This window comes from Wasmannia auropunctata, unplaced genomic scaffold, assembly GCF_000956235.1.
Source record: "Wasmannia auropunctata unplaced genomic scaffold, wasmannia.A_1.0 LD334579.1, whole genome shotgun sequence".
Taxonomy (NCBI): Eukaryota; Metazoa; Arthropoda; class Insecta; order Hymenoptera; family Formicidae; genus Wasmannia; species Wasmannia auropunctata.
Window position 1 is genome coordinate 935,312 of NW_012028311.1, and position 19,872 is coordinate 955,183.

Below are 19,872 nucleotides of genomic sequence, written 5' to 3' on the forward strand. Positions count from 1 at the left end.
AAATCTGTAGAAAATTTGATTCAGATTCGATTCGATTCGACCATGCAAATGTTTGGATTCGCACACATCTAATAATATTATTGTTTTTAGCAGTTTTTGCCTGCATTGTTCCAGTCAGAAAACTTTGGGACTATCTTCTTTAGTATTTTTATATTAAGAAATTTTAGTATATTTAATAGGAAGGAATTATCTATGTCCATCTGATAATTTCTAAAAGAAATTTGATTTGCTCATTTTTTAACTTACTTGATTGATCCAGATTTCCAATTCATACCAAATATTTTTGCCAATGCTAGATTTTTATCGTTCTTACGGAAATCAAAGTCTATATTCACCCAGGTCGGATGATTTGATTTGGATATAGTTATTTTTATATATATGCACCTTATAAAATGCGTTATGAACGCATAAAATAAGATGTATGCAAACGATGTATTGTAGATATTTTAAAGTATTCCGTGGAAAAGACGTGTACTGACGGATGCCTCAATTTCCGAGATTGACGTAGCGTGTACGATTTTTGATAAATGGAGAACGCTAACGGCTATAGGCATTTCCTATCTGTCACACGGAATCTGAGTTGACGGTAGCTTTTAATAATCTGCAAAGCGGCCTTTCCTATAAGCCATTCGGAAAGAATGGCTGTTGCCTTGCTGCTTGTTGCCGACAAACTACTGCAAGTCACCTCTATGCGTGCACAGAATAAGAGCAATGTAATACTGTAAAACATTGATATTACATTAAATAATTTATTAGAACAAATGTTGATTTGCAAAATATCGATACATGATTTCAATTTAGTATACGTATAAAATTTTGATGAAATTTTGATAGAACGTAACGATGTAAAAACAGTAATTTAATAATTTAATAACCTTTCTATTACAATATAGTCCTTTTATTGCAGTAATTATTTTATTTAGTCGTCAATAAATGTACATACCAGAGAGTTTATTAATATTATATTTTATTAATATTAGAATATTCTCTCAGGCCGTGTGTAACAAAAGTTTTAATTATCTAGTAAAACCTTCAAAATGCAATATTTAAAAATGTATATGTGTAAGAAGAGAAATTTATATAAATTCATCAAATATGTATAACACGCGATATATATTTCGTAATATTGTTCAATATTCCGATATTTATGCCTACGCTGTTTTTATCGTGCGCGCGAAGTAATAAAATGCAAATTATAATTATCGAAAGAATTGCGATAGGCGGCACATGTTTTAGTCGATCAATGGCGATTTTACAATGTAGGAGTACGTTACGCACACCTACGTGCAACAATCTCAAAATCTTATCAGCGGAAAGTATCCATCTCTGTCATTTAATGACAGGTCAATAAACTATCCATATTGGTTACTCTTAAAGGGAATAAAAGTGACCCGTTGCAAACTTGGGGAGAAAGATAAAGCTTCGTCGAGCTGTCGCACGCGTATCGGGGATGCTCTACAGCGAGATCCAGGAGAATGCGAATGAAATTGTTATCTACGTATACGAGAGACAGAGAGAGAGAGAGAGAGAGAGAGAGAGACACACGTTAGATTAACCCACTTCAACGTGCGCCCTTCGTTCTCTTTAATAAATGACATTAGAATTTACAATAAGAGAATAAAAATACAACGCGGCAGGATTGTGCTGAAAAATAATTAAAAAATCCACGATTATTAAAACACGTGACCGCAAAATTAATGGTTCGAGTTAAGACGGGTGTTGTTTCGACGTAAAAATAAGTCGCTATTAGAGAACCGATTAATCACGTAGGATATTTGTGACGTCCTGCAAGAAGTTTATTTTGATAAATGTCTCTTGATGAATAGATACAAAAAGGAGATAAGACGCGTATTATATATATAATGTCAATCGAATTATGGTAGATATAATATTTACTTAAAAATCGTATTTAATCATTAGAAAATTTATTTTATAAATAAATATTTTTAATTTTTAAATTTATTAAAATAAATTAATAATATTCGCCTATTTACACATCAGGAATAAACGAACATTGTAATTGTGCAATTTAAGTAATTACTCTTCCCACATCGAGCGAATTACATTTACGTTACAAACAGAAAGCCTCCCCGTGTGTCGTATCGAGATGCAAAATTAATGGCTCCAGCGGATTGGCCCATAAATTTGCTTCGACATACGTCGGTCGTGCCCCGACGATCTCGCTAAAAAGTGCAGCCCTCCGAAACGCTCGCGACACAGTTTTACCGACGTTTTACATTGTCGAGGATGTAAGTTTTTCTCGTTCCGCCTAGTAAGCGATATCTGGAGACCGAGCCGGCCCGGATTCGCGCCGGTCACCTCAACGAGAATGTGAAACGACACAATTGTTATGATCTACGTTTCCAAAGAATCGCTTGGACGAAAGAACGGGAGAAAGAGACAAAATGAATGCGCAACCACGAAACCTGCGTACGACGTGCAATGTGCGATGCACGCCACGGTAAGTTCCGTATCGATGAAAAGGTCTTTGGGGAAGGCCGGTAATAAATTGTCTATGACGGCTGATGCGGCATCACGTTGCAGGTGACATCGACCCACATGTTACCGGCAAATCGATTTTCCGAAAGCACTGCCCTGTCAAATTGCGCGGGGCGACACACCGGTGCATTTAACTCTCTCGTATATGATCGATGAACGCATTCGGACGCGTCGCGTAAACGCGGCCGAAAACCACGGCGCCAAAAATCCACGGTGCTTTCGATCGTAACTGTACGCGACACAATAATAGAGATTTAAAAAAAAAAAAGGAAAAAAAGTAGATTATTTCGTCGCGAAGTGACGTTAATTAAAATGCACGTCAACGTCCGTCCGTTCGCGCGCGATTTTATTCCAGAAATTCAAACGTTCGTTCATTGGTAATGTGTGCCGTAATAATAACGCGCAGTGACGATGGACGACAACTGGCGGTTCCTATTGGCGGAATATTACGTGCATTAAAAATTTTCTAAATTTCTCTTTAACGACATATTATTTAAATATAGGTATATTCTATTCCGTATGAAATTTTACCGCTTACAAAAAACAGTCGTAACAAGATTTTATTTTATTTATTATTTAAACTTATTATTTAAAATGAAAGTACGAAATCTACTTTATTTAACAGCTTAATAAACAGCACTTTCAGAGATATCATGTTTTTCGTTATATTTTTACAGATTTATGTATGTTTTATGATATATTTTTATATCTTACAGAGTCCGGTTGTGTAAAATTGCGTGGTGTCCCAATTAACAAATGCGCTGTATCGACGTTAAAGCTCTACGGCCATCCTAAAAAAAAATATCGCCCATGGAATTATCCGGTTTACAGAAATTCTAAAATCTGTCAATTGCGCGTGTTCTACGAATGCATCTGTCGTGACGGAAAATGTACAGTCGACGTGCATGTTGCGCGTGCATCATACTAACTGACGAGTTCATACGCGCGTATCACGTTGTAAACGCATTGTTACGTTTTCCTCGCTATGACAGAATTTCGCCCAAATTCTAGATCCGGGCCACACGTCTGCGACGAGCATCGCGATGTCTGAGGTGATGTTCTCCGAGCCGCCGCGCTTTCTATAAATCTAGATTAGGCTTTATTAGTTTTCAAAGGCGAATCTATATATCCTTTTCAAACGGAGACGGGAACCGTCGGCTGACACCTGGTGTTACATCACTCCGTCGCGACATCGCCCTCTCGAGAAAAAAAAAAGAAAAAGGAGGGGAGGGGGGAGGCGAACGTTAAACTCAATCCCTAATCCCGTTGCGCGTTCGACGCTCCTCGTCGACATTTCTCTCGACGAAAGCGATCGGAAACGTGTCATTAACATGACATGACCCACGCCAAAGACATTGCCGAGGGGGGGAGGGAGGTATCCTCTTAGAAGAGGAGCAACGCCGGGAACAAGACTTTTAAGTCCTCCGGGGGAAGACGGGCGGGAGGCGCACAAGAGGGCGGCGAACAGTGTAACAACTTGGGGGAAAGTTATTCCGCCGGCGCCGGAGAACCTCTAATGAACTTCGAACTTTAATGACGGAGGCTGCTAAATCCCCATCTCGCTTCCGTTACAGACGCGATCGGCCGTGTCTAGGCGCGAACGTAAAAATTGACGTGTCGTTTTAAGACCGCACGTAATTTAAGGCACTTTTTTTTTAAAGGGGGAACGTTAAAAGAACTTTGAATTGCCTGTAAGTAATTTTCTAAACTCAAGAGAAGACTCGTGCCTAACGCTTTTTAAAGTTCGAAGTAATCCTCCGACGCAAATTAGTTAAACTGCGCGAGAGGATAAATAGATTCATATATGCGGAAAAGGAACAATGGTGTATGAATTAATTTGAAAAATCAATTATCTGATTTTTTAAGATTGGAAACTTGGAGATTTTCATAATGTAGGTACAAATGTGTGATAATAGTGTAATAACATTATAATTACCTTGTGTTTAGTCGTATTTTGGAAAATTCGTAAAAACACGTTTATAAACACATTTCGCTCATTTATATTGCTTCAACAATAATATTGTCTCAACAATATCTTTGAGTTTGAATGAAATTAGTGTTGCCGATATATCGCTAACAGCGTCAGTACAGTGACGTCAACGGCGGCGGCGGCGGAGGTATCCTGCAAAACAAACGCCACGACCGTGGCCCGATTACACCGCCAGAGTCCATTTAGTCGAGTTCCATTTTACATCAAAACGGCTTTACACGTGCGCACTCATCATCTACTCTTAACTCAAAATTGACAAAAAACCACGGTAAAGTCTCCGGGGAGTGGGGCGGGAGGGGAGGGGAGGGAAGAGGGGGAGTGAAAAAACCGTCCAATTGTTGCGCCGTGGTTGCGCGCGAACGGCGTGATTAGTTTTATCAATTAACGTTCCCGGCGTGCAATCTCGGGCGGATTTTTTTTCCGCGAATTTTACAAGCCGCATCCATAACGGGATATACACGCTACCCGTTCGACTGCGACGACGCGACGGTGCGGCGAGATCGCGAGCGAGAAATTATTGCCCGTAATTCGCATCGCACGTTGTGCTAATTCAACTTTTTCCGCTAATTAAAATTCCTAATGGCTGGCAGCACGCTCTGTCGCGTACAGTTTTTTTTATTCCACAGTCAGAGATTATTACATCTTAATTCCGAGCTATCAAATAAGCGTAATAGATTATATACTGTGTACGGGAAATGTTTGATTACATATAATAAATGTACGAGAAGAAGAGACGTGCAGTGAAATTCGATTGTGAACTTTGTAGATAAGCAAAACAAGTTGCGTCATACACTATTTAATTGCTTGTGACATTTTCCTACATATAGAAGGCGGCATCTTACTCGCGTCGGGGATATACGTGCTACATTTGCAGGAATATTTGTTATTAATTTTTTCCAATAGTCTGAAATGTTAAAAGTTCAATTTTTTAAATTTGTATGAATAAATAAGAGTTTCCAGAATATAAATATAAATTTTTCATAGCTTAATTCAGTATCATGATCCCGGTTATTTCAGAAAAATGGTTTAAGTGTTACATCTTCTGAGTCATCTTATTTCTCATGTTTCTCACATTTCGCGATATCTAGTAAAATTAAATTTCAATTTCAAGTAAATAAATAATGTAATAATGTAAGAAATATAAATAAAATCTATATTTCTTACATTATTACATTATTTATTTAATTGAAATTGAAATTTAATTTTACTAGAATAAGCTTATATATAAATATTTCATTGTGTATTATTTTGTGATCAATTTTTTCCCTTTTTCCTCTCTATATTTAGTTACTATATTATTTTTAATCAAGAATTACGCATTTTCGAGAAAACTGTCTGATATAGACTTTATTTAATTTTGATACGTCCCATCTGCGGTCGTTTCGCACCCGCGGGCGAATCGAGGCAGATGCGAATTGAACAGTGTGCACGTTTGTGGGAAAATGCGTCAGCGCAAAAGCGCGAAAATGTGGTTGATGGAAAATGAGATCGCGATAAAGTTTTACGCGGTGCTTGAAAGATTTCCGCGCGACACGCTGGAAAATCTAACTGCATATTTTGCAAGACGGAACGTCGGAAGTGTACGTTAAGGCATATCTCCGGTATATCTCCTGGGTGGCATTCGCGTGTCGTCGTCGTCGTCGTTATCGCGTCGCTGTGCGCCTTGCCGCTTTTATTTTTTTGCCACTTTTATTGGCGGAAGTGTCGAGCGCCCGCAAAATTCATTCCCGTATGATTTGCGAATGAGGCGTAAAGTCCCGCACGGCAATTTTAAATATACAAGCGATCACGGATGCAGCACCGCCGCGTGGGTGGTATATTCTCTCACGTTTAGAATCTCGACCGCGTCTATTCGGAGCGGAAGCACGTTAATATTCTAACAAATGGATTAAGTGGCAGATTTGCATAATACAGCACGGTACGTTTTATACGGTCTCCTTGGAATAAAATCTGTTTTATTCCGTGGGCAGTAAAAGAATTATGATTGGTTGATAAAAGGTCTTGGATGATAAGTATTTTTAAAATTCACTTTTCAATGCACAATGTCGCTTAATATTGAGGTTTAATTTTAAGTTTGGTGTCTTTAGTCTTATCCACTTTTATATCAAAGAATTTATAATTATTTTTTATTGTTTAAACGATTATCTTTCACAATGCTTAGAGCTGTTGATGTCTTAAGAAAATTTAAGTAACGTGTTTTCCAACATAAATTAATTAGTTTTGTCCTTTGTCTTTCTTTCATTTATGAAAATGATATTATATTACATTTTCTCCTTTGAAGCAAGAAACTTGCGAAAATGTGGAAAATCTTTTTAAATCTTCGCGAATTTATTAATACATTCTTCATCTACTGAGATGGCGCGTATAATTCGTATTTTTAAAATTAATTTACGCCAAGATATATATTGCCGCAAAACTAATGAAATGCAATGCCTTCGTGCTGCATTCATTTATTTCAATGCTAATGAAAGATTCGCAATAAGGTCGTTTATTTGAAGTACGGCGTGAACTTTGCGTAAAAGTCGATATATCTACATGAAAACGGATGTCTCGTAATTATTGGTTAAAAATTATCGGTTAAACATTTGCTAAATTAAATAGCAGCCCGACGTATTATAATCCACCGTCGACGTAGCAATTAATAACGGGGAATTGTAAGTAACGTCGACGGCCCATCTCTCCGAAGCTACGGTTGATAAAGTTTCACAGTATTCTCCGCCGGTGTGCCATCCGGAAGGACGGAGCTCTTCCCAAGATTAAAAATCTCACACTACTTGAAGCCGGCGTGGTATATACTTTACATCGCTTTACACGAAATAGAGGACGCAGCAGCACGAGCGGCGCGGCGTTTCTCCAACGCCCAGAGAAAACATCTCTCCCGTCGTTACCCGTCGGTGACGCGTTCGCCATTCGGTTATATTCAATTGGATCGGGTCGGTGTTGTCGCACAGACCATTCGAGTGCGACCCGAGGGTTTCGAGGGGTCCCAGGTTAGAATGTACAAGTAGGTGAAACGAGACAGGTGAAGTGCCTTTCCCGTTTAGAAACACCGGATTTGTGTGTGTTGCATTGAAAAAAAGGATATTATTCGATTTGTGCGGCAGCGAGATGTATATTTGCGCTACTGAATGCGAAAAAATAATTAATTCATGAGTGGCTCTCTCACGTGGAGTTCCTCTTAAGAGATTTATGGTCGGTGATGAAAGTCGAAGAGCATAATAATGTAGGACAGGAGGATATTATTTATGGAAGGATATAGAGACTCGGGCATGGGCAAGCGAAATGTAATGTAGCGGAATATAAAAAAAAAAGAGATATAAATATTTAGCTTTATTACACAACATTAATTTTAAAGCAGCATCTAAATATTTTGTGTAAATTTTTACAAATTGTGATAACAAAAGAATATTCGAGATATAACAGAAAAATAGATATAAATAGAGGAAAGAATAAAAAGAATACTTAGGCTAATAGTATTTTATATCCAGCGCAAAAAGTTCGAATTATCCTGTCAAGAAATAGAAATGAAATCGGGATACGAAAGATTCAATTTGCAGCCGGAACGCCTCACTTTGTACAATCCTCTGTATCCGGCAAATGATCGAAGCGGATGGAAAAAGACCTCAGCTCCTCCCGCTAATTAAGTTACGAGATGCGCTTCTGGCCAGCCGTAGCGCCCCTTACTCTTCTCCGCCCCGAAACCGGAAACGAGCTGCCGCGGATTATTTCCGCGAGGCGAAATGTAGGGCGAAGTCCCGATAATTAACGCGCAAGCCAGTTACGGCGTACCATCCCCCGAAATAAACATCAATCAACGGCGAGTGTTAACTTATTAGGGTAAAAGATTACGTCACGACGTCCGGCTGCGGTGACTCGCTGGCGCACGTGATAATGACACGATGTCCGGCTTTGTATTTTCAACGTGGAGTTAAAGCGCTCCACGGTATCTGGGCCCTTGTAGAAAGAAAATTAATGACGACGCCCGCGCGCTCGCGCGCCGTTAAAGATAAAATATTCCTCTCTATCTGTCCCGTATGTAACATCGCCGTCCAGGTGCTCCTATAATTTTAGATTGCTCGGTTTAGTCTGCAAACGCCGCGCGACTGCTTCCGACGACCGTGAGTGCAAATTCAATCGTCACGTGCGACGGAGATCGTCGCGGTAAAATTTCCGGAAAAATTCCGGTGCTTCCGTCCGACCTCGTTCCCTCGTGAAAACCGTTACTGTCCCTGCAAATGCAAAAAGCCGTCGCGTCTGAATTATTCCGCACCTTATGCGGAGTGATTTAAGGTGCAAAGGTCTAGCTGAAAATAGGTACGTTATAACGACGAAGACCGATAAGATATTTACACTTTATCGATCTTATAATTAATGACAAGTCAAGATGACTGGTAAATTGTGGACGATTGCATCAACTCATCTCTTACGAGAAAAATCATCTTCGTAGAACGTACGAACATCATGGATTTTCTCTCTTCAATGTAAGACAGATAATCTGCAAAGCAGTCTTTTCGGGTTGTTAAAAAGAATTGACGCAATTATTTTTTTCAGGGGAGAATCTGGGAGCCGGTTAAAATGTAAATTAGTCGTACCGCACGATCCGCGAATTGCTCGATTTCTCCCTTTAAAGGGAGCACTTAGGGTCGATCGACCGGTTGTAAAAGCGGATGGGTAATCGCGAGTACTCCGAACTGCTCCCCCGTAACTGCGGACCTCTCGAATACGTGTATTCAACAAGTTCCGTATTTCCCGCTACAGCAACAACGGCAGCGTCAATGTAGCGCTACCCGCGGGGTTACAGCGTTACGTTGGATTAGCGAGAGATTTATGCCCAGTCAGATTAATACCAAAAGCTGCCCCGGAACGGATAAGCTTTGCACCTCTACGTCACGGAAGATACTTCAACCGAGATACATTTGTACTCGCGCCGCACGCGGAAAAACTGGATTTCAAAGCGTAAAAAAGGTTCAGGCAGTTTATTTTCCGCGTCCCCAAAAATTTGCTCCGCGCTTTTCGCAGCGCGTGTCAAAAATGTTTTCGACGTTGACGTCGCCCGCGTCTATCATTTATTACAGGTTGTAATGGCGTTATTCGTACATAAAAATATCGAACGCGTTTCCATTATCTTTTTACACGACGTTATGTGTACAAGTGTGCAATGAAAGAAATATATCGGACATACGATGTAACGAGTTACATTTCCATTTACATTTTATGCCATACGAAAAAGACATTATTTTTAATAACGTGTGCAAATCTTGTGATTCAAGTTTAATATACATTCAAGAATAGCGTATCAGTGTAAATTTTTTTCCGTGCATGCGAAGTTAATAAAGAGCAGCGTTGAAATGTGGGCGTAGCGCAAACTTTCGGATTTAACAAGATCGCGCGTGCCAGTTATTGGCTTATCTCTTTGACTTTGCTATTACTTATTAACTGCGCGCGGAATTCCCTGTCGCCGTGATGCAGCGAGGGATGAAATGTGGCAGCGTGGGATCGGATAAAGGAAGTCAAATATAATATCAATCTAGTGTGAATGATTCGATCGTTAATCTACCTAGACGATATTGACTATCGTATCCCCGGCTATAAGCACGAAGAACCGTACGCCGCGCGCAAAAGATACGTGCCCAACCCTTATACATAGGCGAGCAGCTGCGATAATACATATTGACATTAGGAGATACTGGGGGCCACTTCTACGACGTTAGAATATTGAATTTCCCGGGAATTGAGAGATCATGCGGCCCCGCGCAGTTACTCTAATCGTACTTTCACGCGGGTTAATCGCATAATTTTCCGTCGTCGATGCACGCGGAACAACACGTGGAAAACATTCGCGGCGGATCGTCGAAATAATCCTAAAAATATATAGCAGTTGTATATGGCATTTCATTGTTTGCCAAAGTGTATTGAATCGGGTTATTTGCGTAAACCGGATTTAAGCCGATCGCTGTTTGCGATGGCGAAATCCATTCCGCGCTGCAATTAATTCTGCATTGAAATATCAAGACTGCGACGTGCATTAAAACATAAACGAGCGTACATAATAGCGATAGCGATAGAGGAATGGAAAAAATTATGAAAATCATGGCGAATCGCCACGTAATAATTATGTCGAGTAATTTAATAAAAAAAAAGTACTTTTGTCTGTATTTTGGATTACCGTGATGTTGTTCAGCGTGTGACTCTGCCACGAAACGTTGTACGAACAGTTTTTTTTTTTGTAATTGTTCTGTACGCTGGATAAACCATACGTGACAATTGACAATTTGATCAATTTCCCTTCCGCATCGCTAATAAAATCCGTCAATTCCCATCAGCGCAACGTTCACTATGCACCGGTACGCCGTCATCATAGTACAATGACGCGCGGCGGTGCGTTGTAAACAACAATTACCAATCCCCGTTGCCCCTCCACCCGCGGCATTGACATCCAAACAACATTAAATGCAGTACGCATCGCAGATAATTACACGACCGCCATTATAGCGTGAGATCGCTCCAAAAGTATCGTTGGTATACTGACAACAATCGAGTTAACCGCCATAAAATGTGCACGTGGAGACGTGATAGGAAATTTTAACGTAATACCGCATTTCGTGAGATCACATAAGACTTGGAATATTAGACAACGACTAGCACGTCTCGAGCTCTTGTTATAATCAGTTATTTTGATTGTCGTATGGATGTGAAGATAGAATTGAAATTTAAAATGTAGAAATGCGATTCTATTTTCAGAAAATATAAAAATGTTGAGCTTTCGGTCTATTTAATTCAAATTGACACGACTTTAATTTTATACCTTGAGATTCGTTAGGATTGGAAACATAACGAGAATCTTGTACTCTCCTTTTCCTCTCTATTGCAAGTCTCGTGATTTTACGAAATAAGGTTCAAAGGGGAAAGGAACCTACCTGATGATCCACGATGCAATTTATTTCGCTATGTGCCGGAAATTTATCACAAGACTGTCTTCGGTGTTAACGATGCTGGGACATAACGATGAGACCGCAGCGACGACGACGTGCTCGATTTTCGCGACGATGATTTGCAGCGGGTCTTCCCTCCGTTAGCGTGTTAGCGTCTCCGTGATTCTCGTCGGTGCAGTAAATGATTAAATCATCCGGTCATTACTGCGAAAGAGGAAAGGTACCATGTGCTCCATTGGGTTTATGGTGTTTTAGTCAGGGTGACTTGGATCAGTGTGCATTATTGACGGGAGTGAACAAAGAAAAATAGAAAAAGCAGGAAGGAGAGAGAGAGAGAGAAAGAGAGAGAGAGAGAGAGAGAGAGAGAGAGAGAGAGAGAGAGACCTGCCGAAAATTGCATTAACGGCCATTTATTTCTAACGAATACCCAATTACGTCGGTCGATAATGTGCAACCGCACTCGCCAGTTGACGTAATTTCAGTTAAGCGCCACTGCCGTTGCCACTGCGAGAGAAAAGGGCGGGTCCCGGGGAAATCTTTAATCCCCGCGTCGGCTTTTCAATTAGTCTCGTCCTGCCCCTCCTTTCCTCCTGTCGTTCTTTCGATATTGAAGCGAGAGGGAGAAACAAGGAGAAAAAGACAAGAGGGAAAGGGAGGACAGGGAAAATACTACGATGATGATTTGGAACCTTGCGAAGATTGCCAAGCCCGCTATTTCTGATTGAACTCCGTATGCGTCCTCATGTCGGCCCGCCCCGACAGGGTGTCACGTTAGTTGCTTGCGATAAGAAGATCGTAACTCCTTTCTATCGGCGACGAGCACAAAGGAGGATTGACGATCCGTGTTAACGATCTTTTCGGAAATTGCCGACATCGGCGCGGCGTTACCGAGGGAAAATTAAACGGTCGCCGGGCTGAACCAACGTTTTTAGGGAAGGAACAAACAAAGCGTGTAACAGAAATCCATTCTTGGATAATCATCTTCCCGAAGGGAGAAACCAACTTTCGTCGCTACCGCGCAACAAGGCCTCGAAAGCTGCCCGGTAAGCAATGTATCTACAAGGGGTCGAAAACGAGAAAATGTTCCCTCGGAGAATTGCTCGAGAGATTGCTGGACATTGAAAAATTAATTGAGAGGAAAAGTAAAGGATTTGGATGAATGTAGAGGAATATATACTCGAGTAAGAACACAGTTTTTACTTTGAGTCTTTGAAATTTTGATATGTAAATAACGAAAGCAGAGGAAGGAACGATGGATGGTATCTGATTATCATTTTTTATGAGTATTTATTTTAAATTAAAGTACAATTAAAAAAAGAAGGAGGAAAATACAAAGAGAAACACGAATTGAGAAGTCTGTTATAAATTGCCCGATATTTATCTTTTAAGATTTCTTTTCTCGCTTGACATCGGAATGTATAAAAGTCTTGGAATAGAAAGATCATGTTTGGCTGATTTTCTACTTTTAACTTTGTGAAACACGCTTCGGTACTTTCCAAAAATCAAATGTAAGAATTTTCAAGCGTTTCTAGTAGAAACTCGGATGAAAGAATCCAACGTTAAGGATCCTGAAAGATATATACGCGTTAGGTTCACTCGAAGAGGTTCGTAATTTCTAAGTTCTCATAGCTTTTCGGAATGTTTGCTGCGGTCGAAAAAGCGTCGCAAATCAGTGGCAAGAAGAATGCGAATTAAATCTACCCGAAGAAGCACACAGTGCTCGCATCTCTTTATTTGCTTGAAAAATTAAGGAATTGGGCTGGAATGAGAGGAAAATTTTTTTATGAGAAATTATAAAGTATTTCTGCAGGCTATTATCGACAATTGCGTCTCGTTTTAAAATTTCTATAATATTCACACGAAAATATAGATATTATGGACTGTAGAAATTTATATATATATATATATATATATATATATATATGTATATTAAGATACTAGTTAATAACAATAACTAAAAGTATGTACGAACTTTAATCTTTAATTACTCAATTTATATATATATATATATATATATATATATACATGTATTAAAATACTATAATAATTAATAACAATAATTAATATTTTATCGTATGTAATTATTTTTGAAAATTTTGCAATAATAAAATAAAAATTATAAAGTGATGAAAAGTATTGCGATGTACGAACTTTAATCGTTAACTACTCAATTTTTTTCATAGTTTTTGCTGAAGCTGCGCGGCTTTAAAGGGAATTCATGGCGGAGCTCTAAATGATAGAAAAATTAGTTTCACCCAGTGGAGAGCGTAACAGTTTGAGATTTTATTGTTTCCCGAAATCCATTCGCAATAAAGGACGTTACAAATCGGCGACGGGATTTGGGACGTGGGAGAAATACGGGTAGTACCGTTGAGTGTAAGCAATTCGTAACTGTTTAACTCGTGCAGTTTGCCAAGACACAAGAAGCGGCTAACAAAAGTTCTCGGCGCTGTAAAGTTAGAAGTGAGGTGTATTCGAAGCGATCCCTGAATACTTTATTTTTCTTAATTTTATGGCATAGTCGCTATTAAAAAGGAGAGAAAGAGACTTCATTTATTACTGGCGAAACCTTGAAAGTAGAAGCACGACTTTTCCTCCGATCTGCAGAACAATCGAAACTCGATGGAAAAAAAATTCTTATTCAGCTCTCTTATTTGTTGAAAATGGCAGTAAACAGAATGAGAATCCTGAATAATTTAAATTTACGCCAAAAAATATTTTCGAAGAAGGCTCTTACTTACGTCTGCTCAATGCATCCGCGACACGTCATTTAAAATTCTAATAAATATTTAATATCTACAAAAACCGCGATGGAGGAGAAGGTATTAATTAAATCTCGTTATTATCGATAGCTACTTAATCATACTTACTTAATCCTCCCACGTTATCAAACTTCGTTAAGAAAGTCGCGGCTGGTCGGCGGCAGAATTTTAAGCAGTGGAAAAAGGCGGTCACGGTCAGACCAATACGATCCGTAACTACTTAATCTCCGTGGCGAACACTCGGCTATTCACGTCTCACGAGAGAAGCACGCTCTCTGTCGAGAAGAATACGTTGAAAAGTACAAGTCCATTCGCATTTAGCACAGTAATTAGTTAATTCTCATCACACTTTCTCTCGGATCGTCGAGGGATGGCGACGGGAAAACCGCAAAGGAGCTTTTCGTCCTGTTTACTCGGTCAATTTATCGCGTTCGCGACTCGCTCCCTGAAATCGAGTGTCAGTCGGTGAGATGCGCGCGCCTTAGCACGAGACTCGGCCCTTTTTTAATAAATAAAACCCTTCGTGAGGACGGACCTTGTGAGCCCCTCCGGGATTGGTACAGGACAACTGAGAAAAATTCAATTTGTCATCCCATCGCACCGTCCCGCGAAATCGAATTTTCCCTGTGCGTGAGAAAGAAAGCACAAAGCGAGTGTAAGCACTAGAACACGCGAATGAAGTCTGCCGCGAAACGAGAACCGTTATCGACATTAGTAGATTTCGTTGTAGATAACATAGATTGATCGCTTTGGAATATTAGTTGAACGCGAACGAAGACTTCAGCGATCCTTTCTGTGTTTTTTAATTTTATTTCTGAAGAGCGCAGCAGCATATTGAGTCGAGTCACGATTAATTTTAATTAATGTTTATGAGAACAAGGCGCTTTCTCTTTCTCTCTCTCTCTCTCTCTCTCTCTCTCTCTCTCTCTCTTTCGTTCTAGCTAATCTCCTTATTGCGAAGCAAACTCCACTTTTTCTTCGATGTCGATCACGGCTTTCGAAGGGCGATCGACATCGAGATCGCCTGAGTTGGAAATTATCCTAAATCGAGAGGAACTTCATTTCCGCGGTATAATCTCGATCAGCGGATAATATCCCATAGTCGATTCGAACTCTCGCGAGGGAAGAGATCGAGATTTCGAGACTTGAGTGGTACAGTTCCGAACTTTTCAATTTGATTCTGATTCCCGGCCGATGGGGTAATCGGTTGGCGATCGAGCTCTCGGCTCGGTGATCGAGGGGAGGTCGTCATGGCGAATATCCACGATCTCGCGAGAGAAAGCGGGATAATCGCGGCGGCAAATATCGGAGGATGGTCGCGACGACTATGTTTACTCTGCAGCCGTCCTAAGCCGCAAATAACGAGGAAGGTCGGACGACAGTAGGATGGGATCGGGATATCCCGTATATCCTTTACGATATTTCTGCTCTATTCCTTTCTCTTTCTTCTCTTTGCCCCCCATTTCCTCTCCCGTCCTCTTCACTTCACCGAGCAACAGACGCGCGTCGACGGCTCTTCACTTTTATCGTTCCGAATCGAACGGAGACGGGCGGGAACGTAACTAGAGGAAAAAAAAGGCTTCTCTCCCGAAAACGGGCATGGCAATCTGCCATCGCTGACCGGCCCGAAGATGTAAAATTGCAATCCGCGGTCACTGCACGTTCGTTTGCCCGCGAGCAACAAGTTATACACCATAACCAACGGCGCACAAAGAGAACGGGAAAGTGGACGGACGATCTCCGTGCCGTCGACCGTTTTTTTTTCGGGGCGGGCAACTGCTGAGAGTTCAGTTCTCAAAAACCGAGTTTTATAGACTTGTTGATTAATGCTAAATCGTAATTCAATTAATCCTCCATTCTGCAGATCGCGTCAGTTGTAATACAGATTATGATTTTGGCATGTTGTCAATGGGAATATTCGCGCGAGTGCGCTTAATCATCACGTCATTCATCCCACTTTGTAACGTAGACGTAGAACGGAATTGGGCCGAATTGCATCAATCATGTAGGTCGAGTAAACCTGGCTCGGCGATTGGCTATCTCTTTGTAGATTATAGTTCTACCTACGATATGAACAGGGAGAGAGAGAGAGAGAGAGAAAATTGACTTAACCGATGTCAGAGCCCTAAGCGACGTTACTATGACCGACCCTCAGTCAATCACGGTTTGCGTTAATCGACGTTGGTGAAACCAGCCCGTAGGAAATTTAGCCCTGGCTCCGCCAAATAACGTCTGCATCCACTGAATCCACATTCGTGCTTGAAAGTTTCATTTATCTACCTGAGAAACGGGGAACAAGATGCAATTTTAATTTTCGGGTACTTTGCGAGCTGGATATGCAAACGTATCAAATCATCACAACTGGAACTTTCTTAATTGATTATATAAACTTTTGGAAACAAATATATAGATTCAGTGGATCGCAAACGTGACGCAAAGTTTTAAATTGGAAGAACGAAGGAGAAGAAATTAGAAAAAGGAAGGAAGAAACTCTTCGAAGTTGCCTCGGTCAGCTCTCGTCGATCGCGCGGTCAATCGACACGCGCGTCCTGACGCGCGCTCCGATCAAAGGCGTATATCACACGAGGATCTTTCCGGGGAAAAGGAAGAGAAGGAGGAGAATGAAGAAACGCGAGAGTCGGAGGATCTACCGGTGCACTCGTTCTCTCGTGAGAATAACGCGGAGAAAATTACACGTGATCGAGCACGTAAATTCCGAATCGATCTCGCGCGCGTAGCCGCGAGATCGTCGCGTGGATCGCGATCCTTATCGTTCGTTTGCGTTACCGATGTGCCACCGGTGGTCGGCGACGGACAGTGGGCGATCCGGTGGTCCGGAGTACCGTGCCAGTACTGGTACTGTAGAGTTTGTTATCGAGTAGCGCGGCGCCGTTACGAGAAATAGAGAGAGAGAGAGAGAGAGAGAGGAGGCGAAGTGCCGGGGTGGTGGCAGCTTTGCTTGGCTGACAAGTAGATAGGACCGGGTACCACGCAAGCGCCGATTCAACCCTCCCCGTTCGTCACCCTTCCGACGATCCAACCTACCCCTTCCCCCGCTCCCTCTGGATCTTCTCCCCCCCTCCTCCGTACGCTCGCACGTCGCCCAAACCCTCATCCGCCCTCCGACCCTCTTTCGCTCCCTCACCGGCTGGCTTTCTCTATACCTCTTCACCTCTCGATACCCTCGGGCGAGCCCGGCCCTTCGACTTTTCCTCGCTTTTCCATCTTCTTCTGATCGCGCGAACGTCCTCGGAGATTCGATTTGCCACCCTCGCGCGCGCGAGAAATCACTGATCTCCGACGACCAAGCACGGTAACGTGACGACGGCGACGACAACGGCGGCGGTGCGACTCGATTTTCGAATTGGCGTTTCTCGCCGATGACATTTTCGCGATACGCACCATCGTGTCTTTAAATAATGAACGCGTTTCCGAAAGAAGTTCCCGATATGTCAAAGCAGCTTACAAGGTACAATCGTAGGTATTCGTGATTAACTCTTAATGCAATTTTGTTATATCAACGTCGCTCTCTTTTTCTCTTTTAACTTATTAAATTGTAGGAAGAAATTTGTAAAGTGACTACAAGTTCAAAAAGCCTATACATTTCCATGCATATAAAAGGATATACGATAACTAAAAAAACAACTAATAAATATGAGATAATATGATCTGAGATATGTGAGTAATATTAGCTATTAAATACGTACCGCAGATTGATTGAAAAACCAATACCGTAGAATTTATTAATTAATAGCAATTATTTCTGGATTTTATGAATAGAATAATGAAAATAATCTCGAGGATTTATCACCATGCTCTTCGCGACGTTTGGAAATTTAGCATCGTCTCATTTCAGGGATTGAAAGTACTTTGTTCCGCGCGAGTGCAATTACTCGCTTATCGTTAATCTCGAGCTAGTATTATATTTATGTTGGTCTGAATTGCGACGCTCTCGAATAATTACGACAGTCTACCGGCTGCTATCCGTAGCGTCGCTTACGCGCCGTAAATTCCGACGTTCTTATCTGCTCCTGGCCGATACTAAAGGATTCCCTTTAACGCACGTCAAACGAAGGTCTTATGCGCGAAACGCGGGGTATAAAAGATTCTCTTTTTTTTTATAAACAAGAAAGACAATAGATGAGTAAAGTGTATAACACAGCGACGAGACGTTAACTTCCCTTGCAACTTCTTAAATTTTCTCTTTAACAGGAAGAAGCAGTTCCCATTAGCGACGCGATAACAAGCGACCCAGACTTTGCGCTGGAAAAAAAGCAACACCGTCGAGCAATCAGAGATTCATGCAGCGTTAATTTATATTTCGAAAGTGCGCTACATCGTTACATATGTAAATTCTTTATTTGCAAAACTTTTGCGTTAATATTATATTATAACGCGTTATCATTATTAAAATTCTTTCGCTTATTCTTAAAAACGAAAAAAAAAACGAGTGAGCGGATTTAGATAAACTAAACCAGGATTTAGATTTGGTAAATTGAAAGTATGTTTTAAATGTAACGTATGTGCTTTATTCCATTAAAACTATAGATATTTAAGACACAGGTTCCCAAAAACAACTCCTCTCGTATTCATTGTTCCGAAAACCAACAAAGGCTATTTTGCTTTCGCTTCCAACCAAAAGCCCTCTTTGAACCACCAGAGTTCTTAGAATTCTGCGTTTTACTACCCTTTTATTGTCCTTTTACCCTATGGACTCTCGTAGGCGATTTTGCCCTTTAAGCGCATATAGAAATAGAAGAGAGAATAGTATATTCACATGCTCAGTGGTTCGCAATCTTTCCTTTTGATTTTAGAATTTTTTTGTGCATTTCTTACTGAAATTTAATACTGGATGGTAGTGATTAATTAATTTATTTTGAGTATTAAATTGGATTTCTGTAAGGGATCTCCATTTTATTCGGTAGAAATTCGACACAGATAATAGAATCAAATGTACACGCGCGAGAGATTTACATAATTTTCTTTATTCTCGCCAATCAGACCGTACTCTCGTTTATCATGAAATTGTATCGCAACCTCTTATGAACCAATACGTTGTCAGTACGCTATTCATACGCGAGTGGATTTATATATCAGAAAAACGGCGGAGGAGAGAAGAAGCTGAAAAAAAAGTGTCCGGTGGAAAATGTCCGCCATCAAGGTCCTTATTACTTTTATATGACAAAATCGCATCTTTTCAGTTCATCACAAATTAAATAACACGGCTTAATTCAAAATCCTCTTACGGGTTAGTACATCACACGCGAGGAATAGCGGGGCGGACGGGTCGACGGGCAATCGAAACGGAATAATTCACTAACAAAGTCACGATCTCGACATCGAGGGAAGTCTTTTATTGGGGATACGCGCCAATTGCGGGCGCAAACGGCGTATTTTCAAGTACGCTCCACAGAGCCGCTCCTCGATGGAGTGCGAGAGCGTGAGATGTCGAGAGATAGAGATAGATAGATAGATGGAGAGAGAGAGAGAGAGAGAGAGAGAGAGAGAGAGAGAGAGCGTGTAATGCCATTGAATTCGACCGTGCGTCGATTTGATACACGGATAACAGCGTATTATCGATACTATCCCTCCGCACGTTTCGAAATTCTCCCTGTTTAAACGTGGCTGGGCATTGGTCCGTGCCGGCGGCGGCGGTGGCGGCGGCGTTAGGTTGCCGGTCGGCACGTCC

At 41.0% G+C, this 19,872-nt stretch overlaps 2 protein-coding genes across 6 annotated transcripts in view; one reads left to right on the forward strand and one right to left on the reverse strand.

Annotated features, from left to right (window-relative positions):
- LOC105458241 (5-hydroxytryptamine receptor 2A-like) overlaps positions 1 to 17,032 on the reverse strand; it is a 111,611-nt gene extending 94,579 nt beyond the window's left edge. The window contains exons 1-2 of one of the 2 annotated variants that reach the window (XM_011703407.1): positions 16,971 to 17,032; positions 11,407 to 11,625 (exon numbers count right to left, since the gene is read on the reverse strand). The gene's annotated coding sequence lies outside the window, so the exon portion shown is untranslated. Of the gene's footprint in view, positions 1 to 11,406; positions 11,626 to 14,291 lie in introns of both variants that reach the window. The other variant, XM_011703406.1, reaches the window with a different exon arrangement.
- On the forward strand, positions 5,769 to 9,678 carry LOC105458239. Of its 4 annotated transcripts, none has more exons than XM_011703402.1 (4): positions 5,769 to 7,493; positions 8,047 to 8,970; positions 9,041 to 9,160; positions 9,248 to 9,678. In XM_011703402.1, the coding sequence occupies exons 2-4, from the start codon at positions 8,951 to 8,953 to the stop codon at positions 9,447 to 9,449; spliced, it is 342 nt and encodes a 113-aa protein (XP_011701704.1). In that variant the 5' UTR covers positions 5,769 to 7,493; positions 8,047 to 8,950; the 3' UTR covers positions 9,450 to 9,678. The 4 variants fall into 4 exon arrangements, with proteins under 4 accessions (XP_011701704.1, XP_011701705.1, XP_011701706.1 ...); XM_011703403.1 differs by having other exon boundaries at positions 5,769 to 7,479; XM_011703404.1 differs by lacking the exon at positions 5,769 to 7,493 and having other exon boundaries at positions 7,908 to 8,803; positions 8,874 to 8,970.
- Positions 17,033 to 19,872: the final 2,840 nt, after the last annotated feature.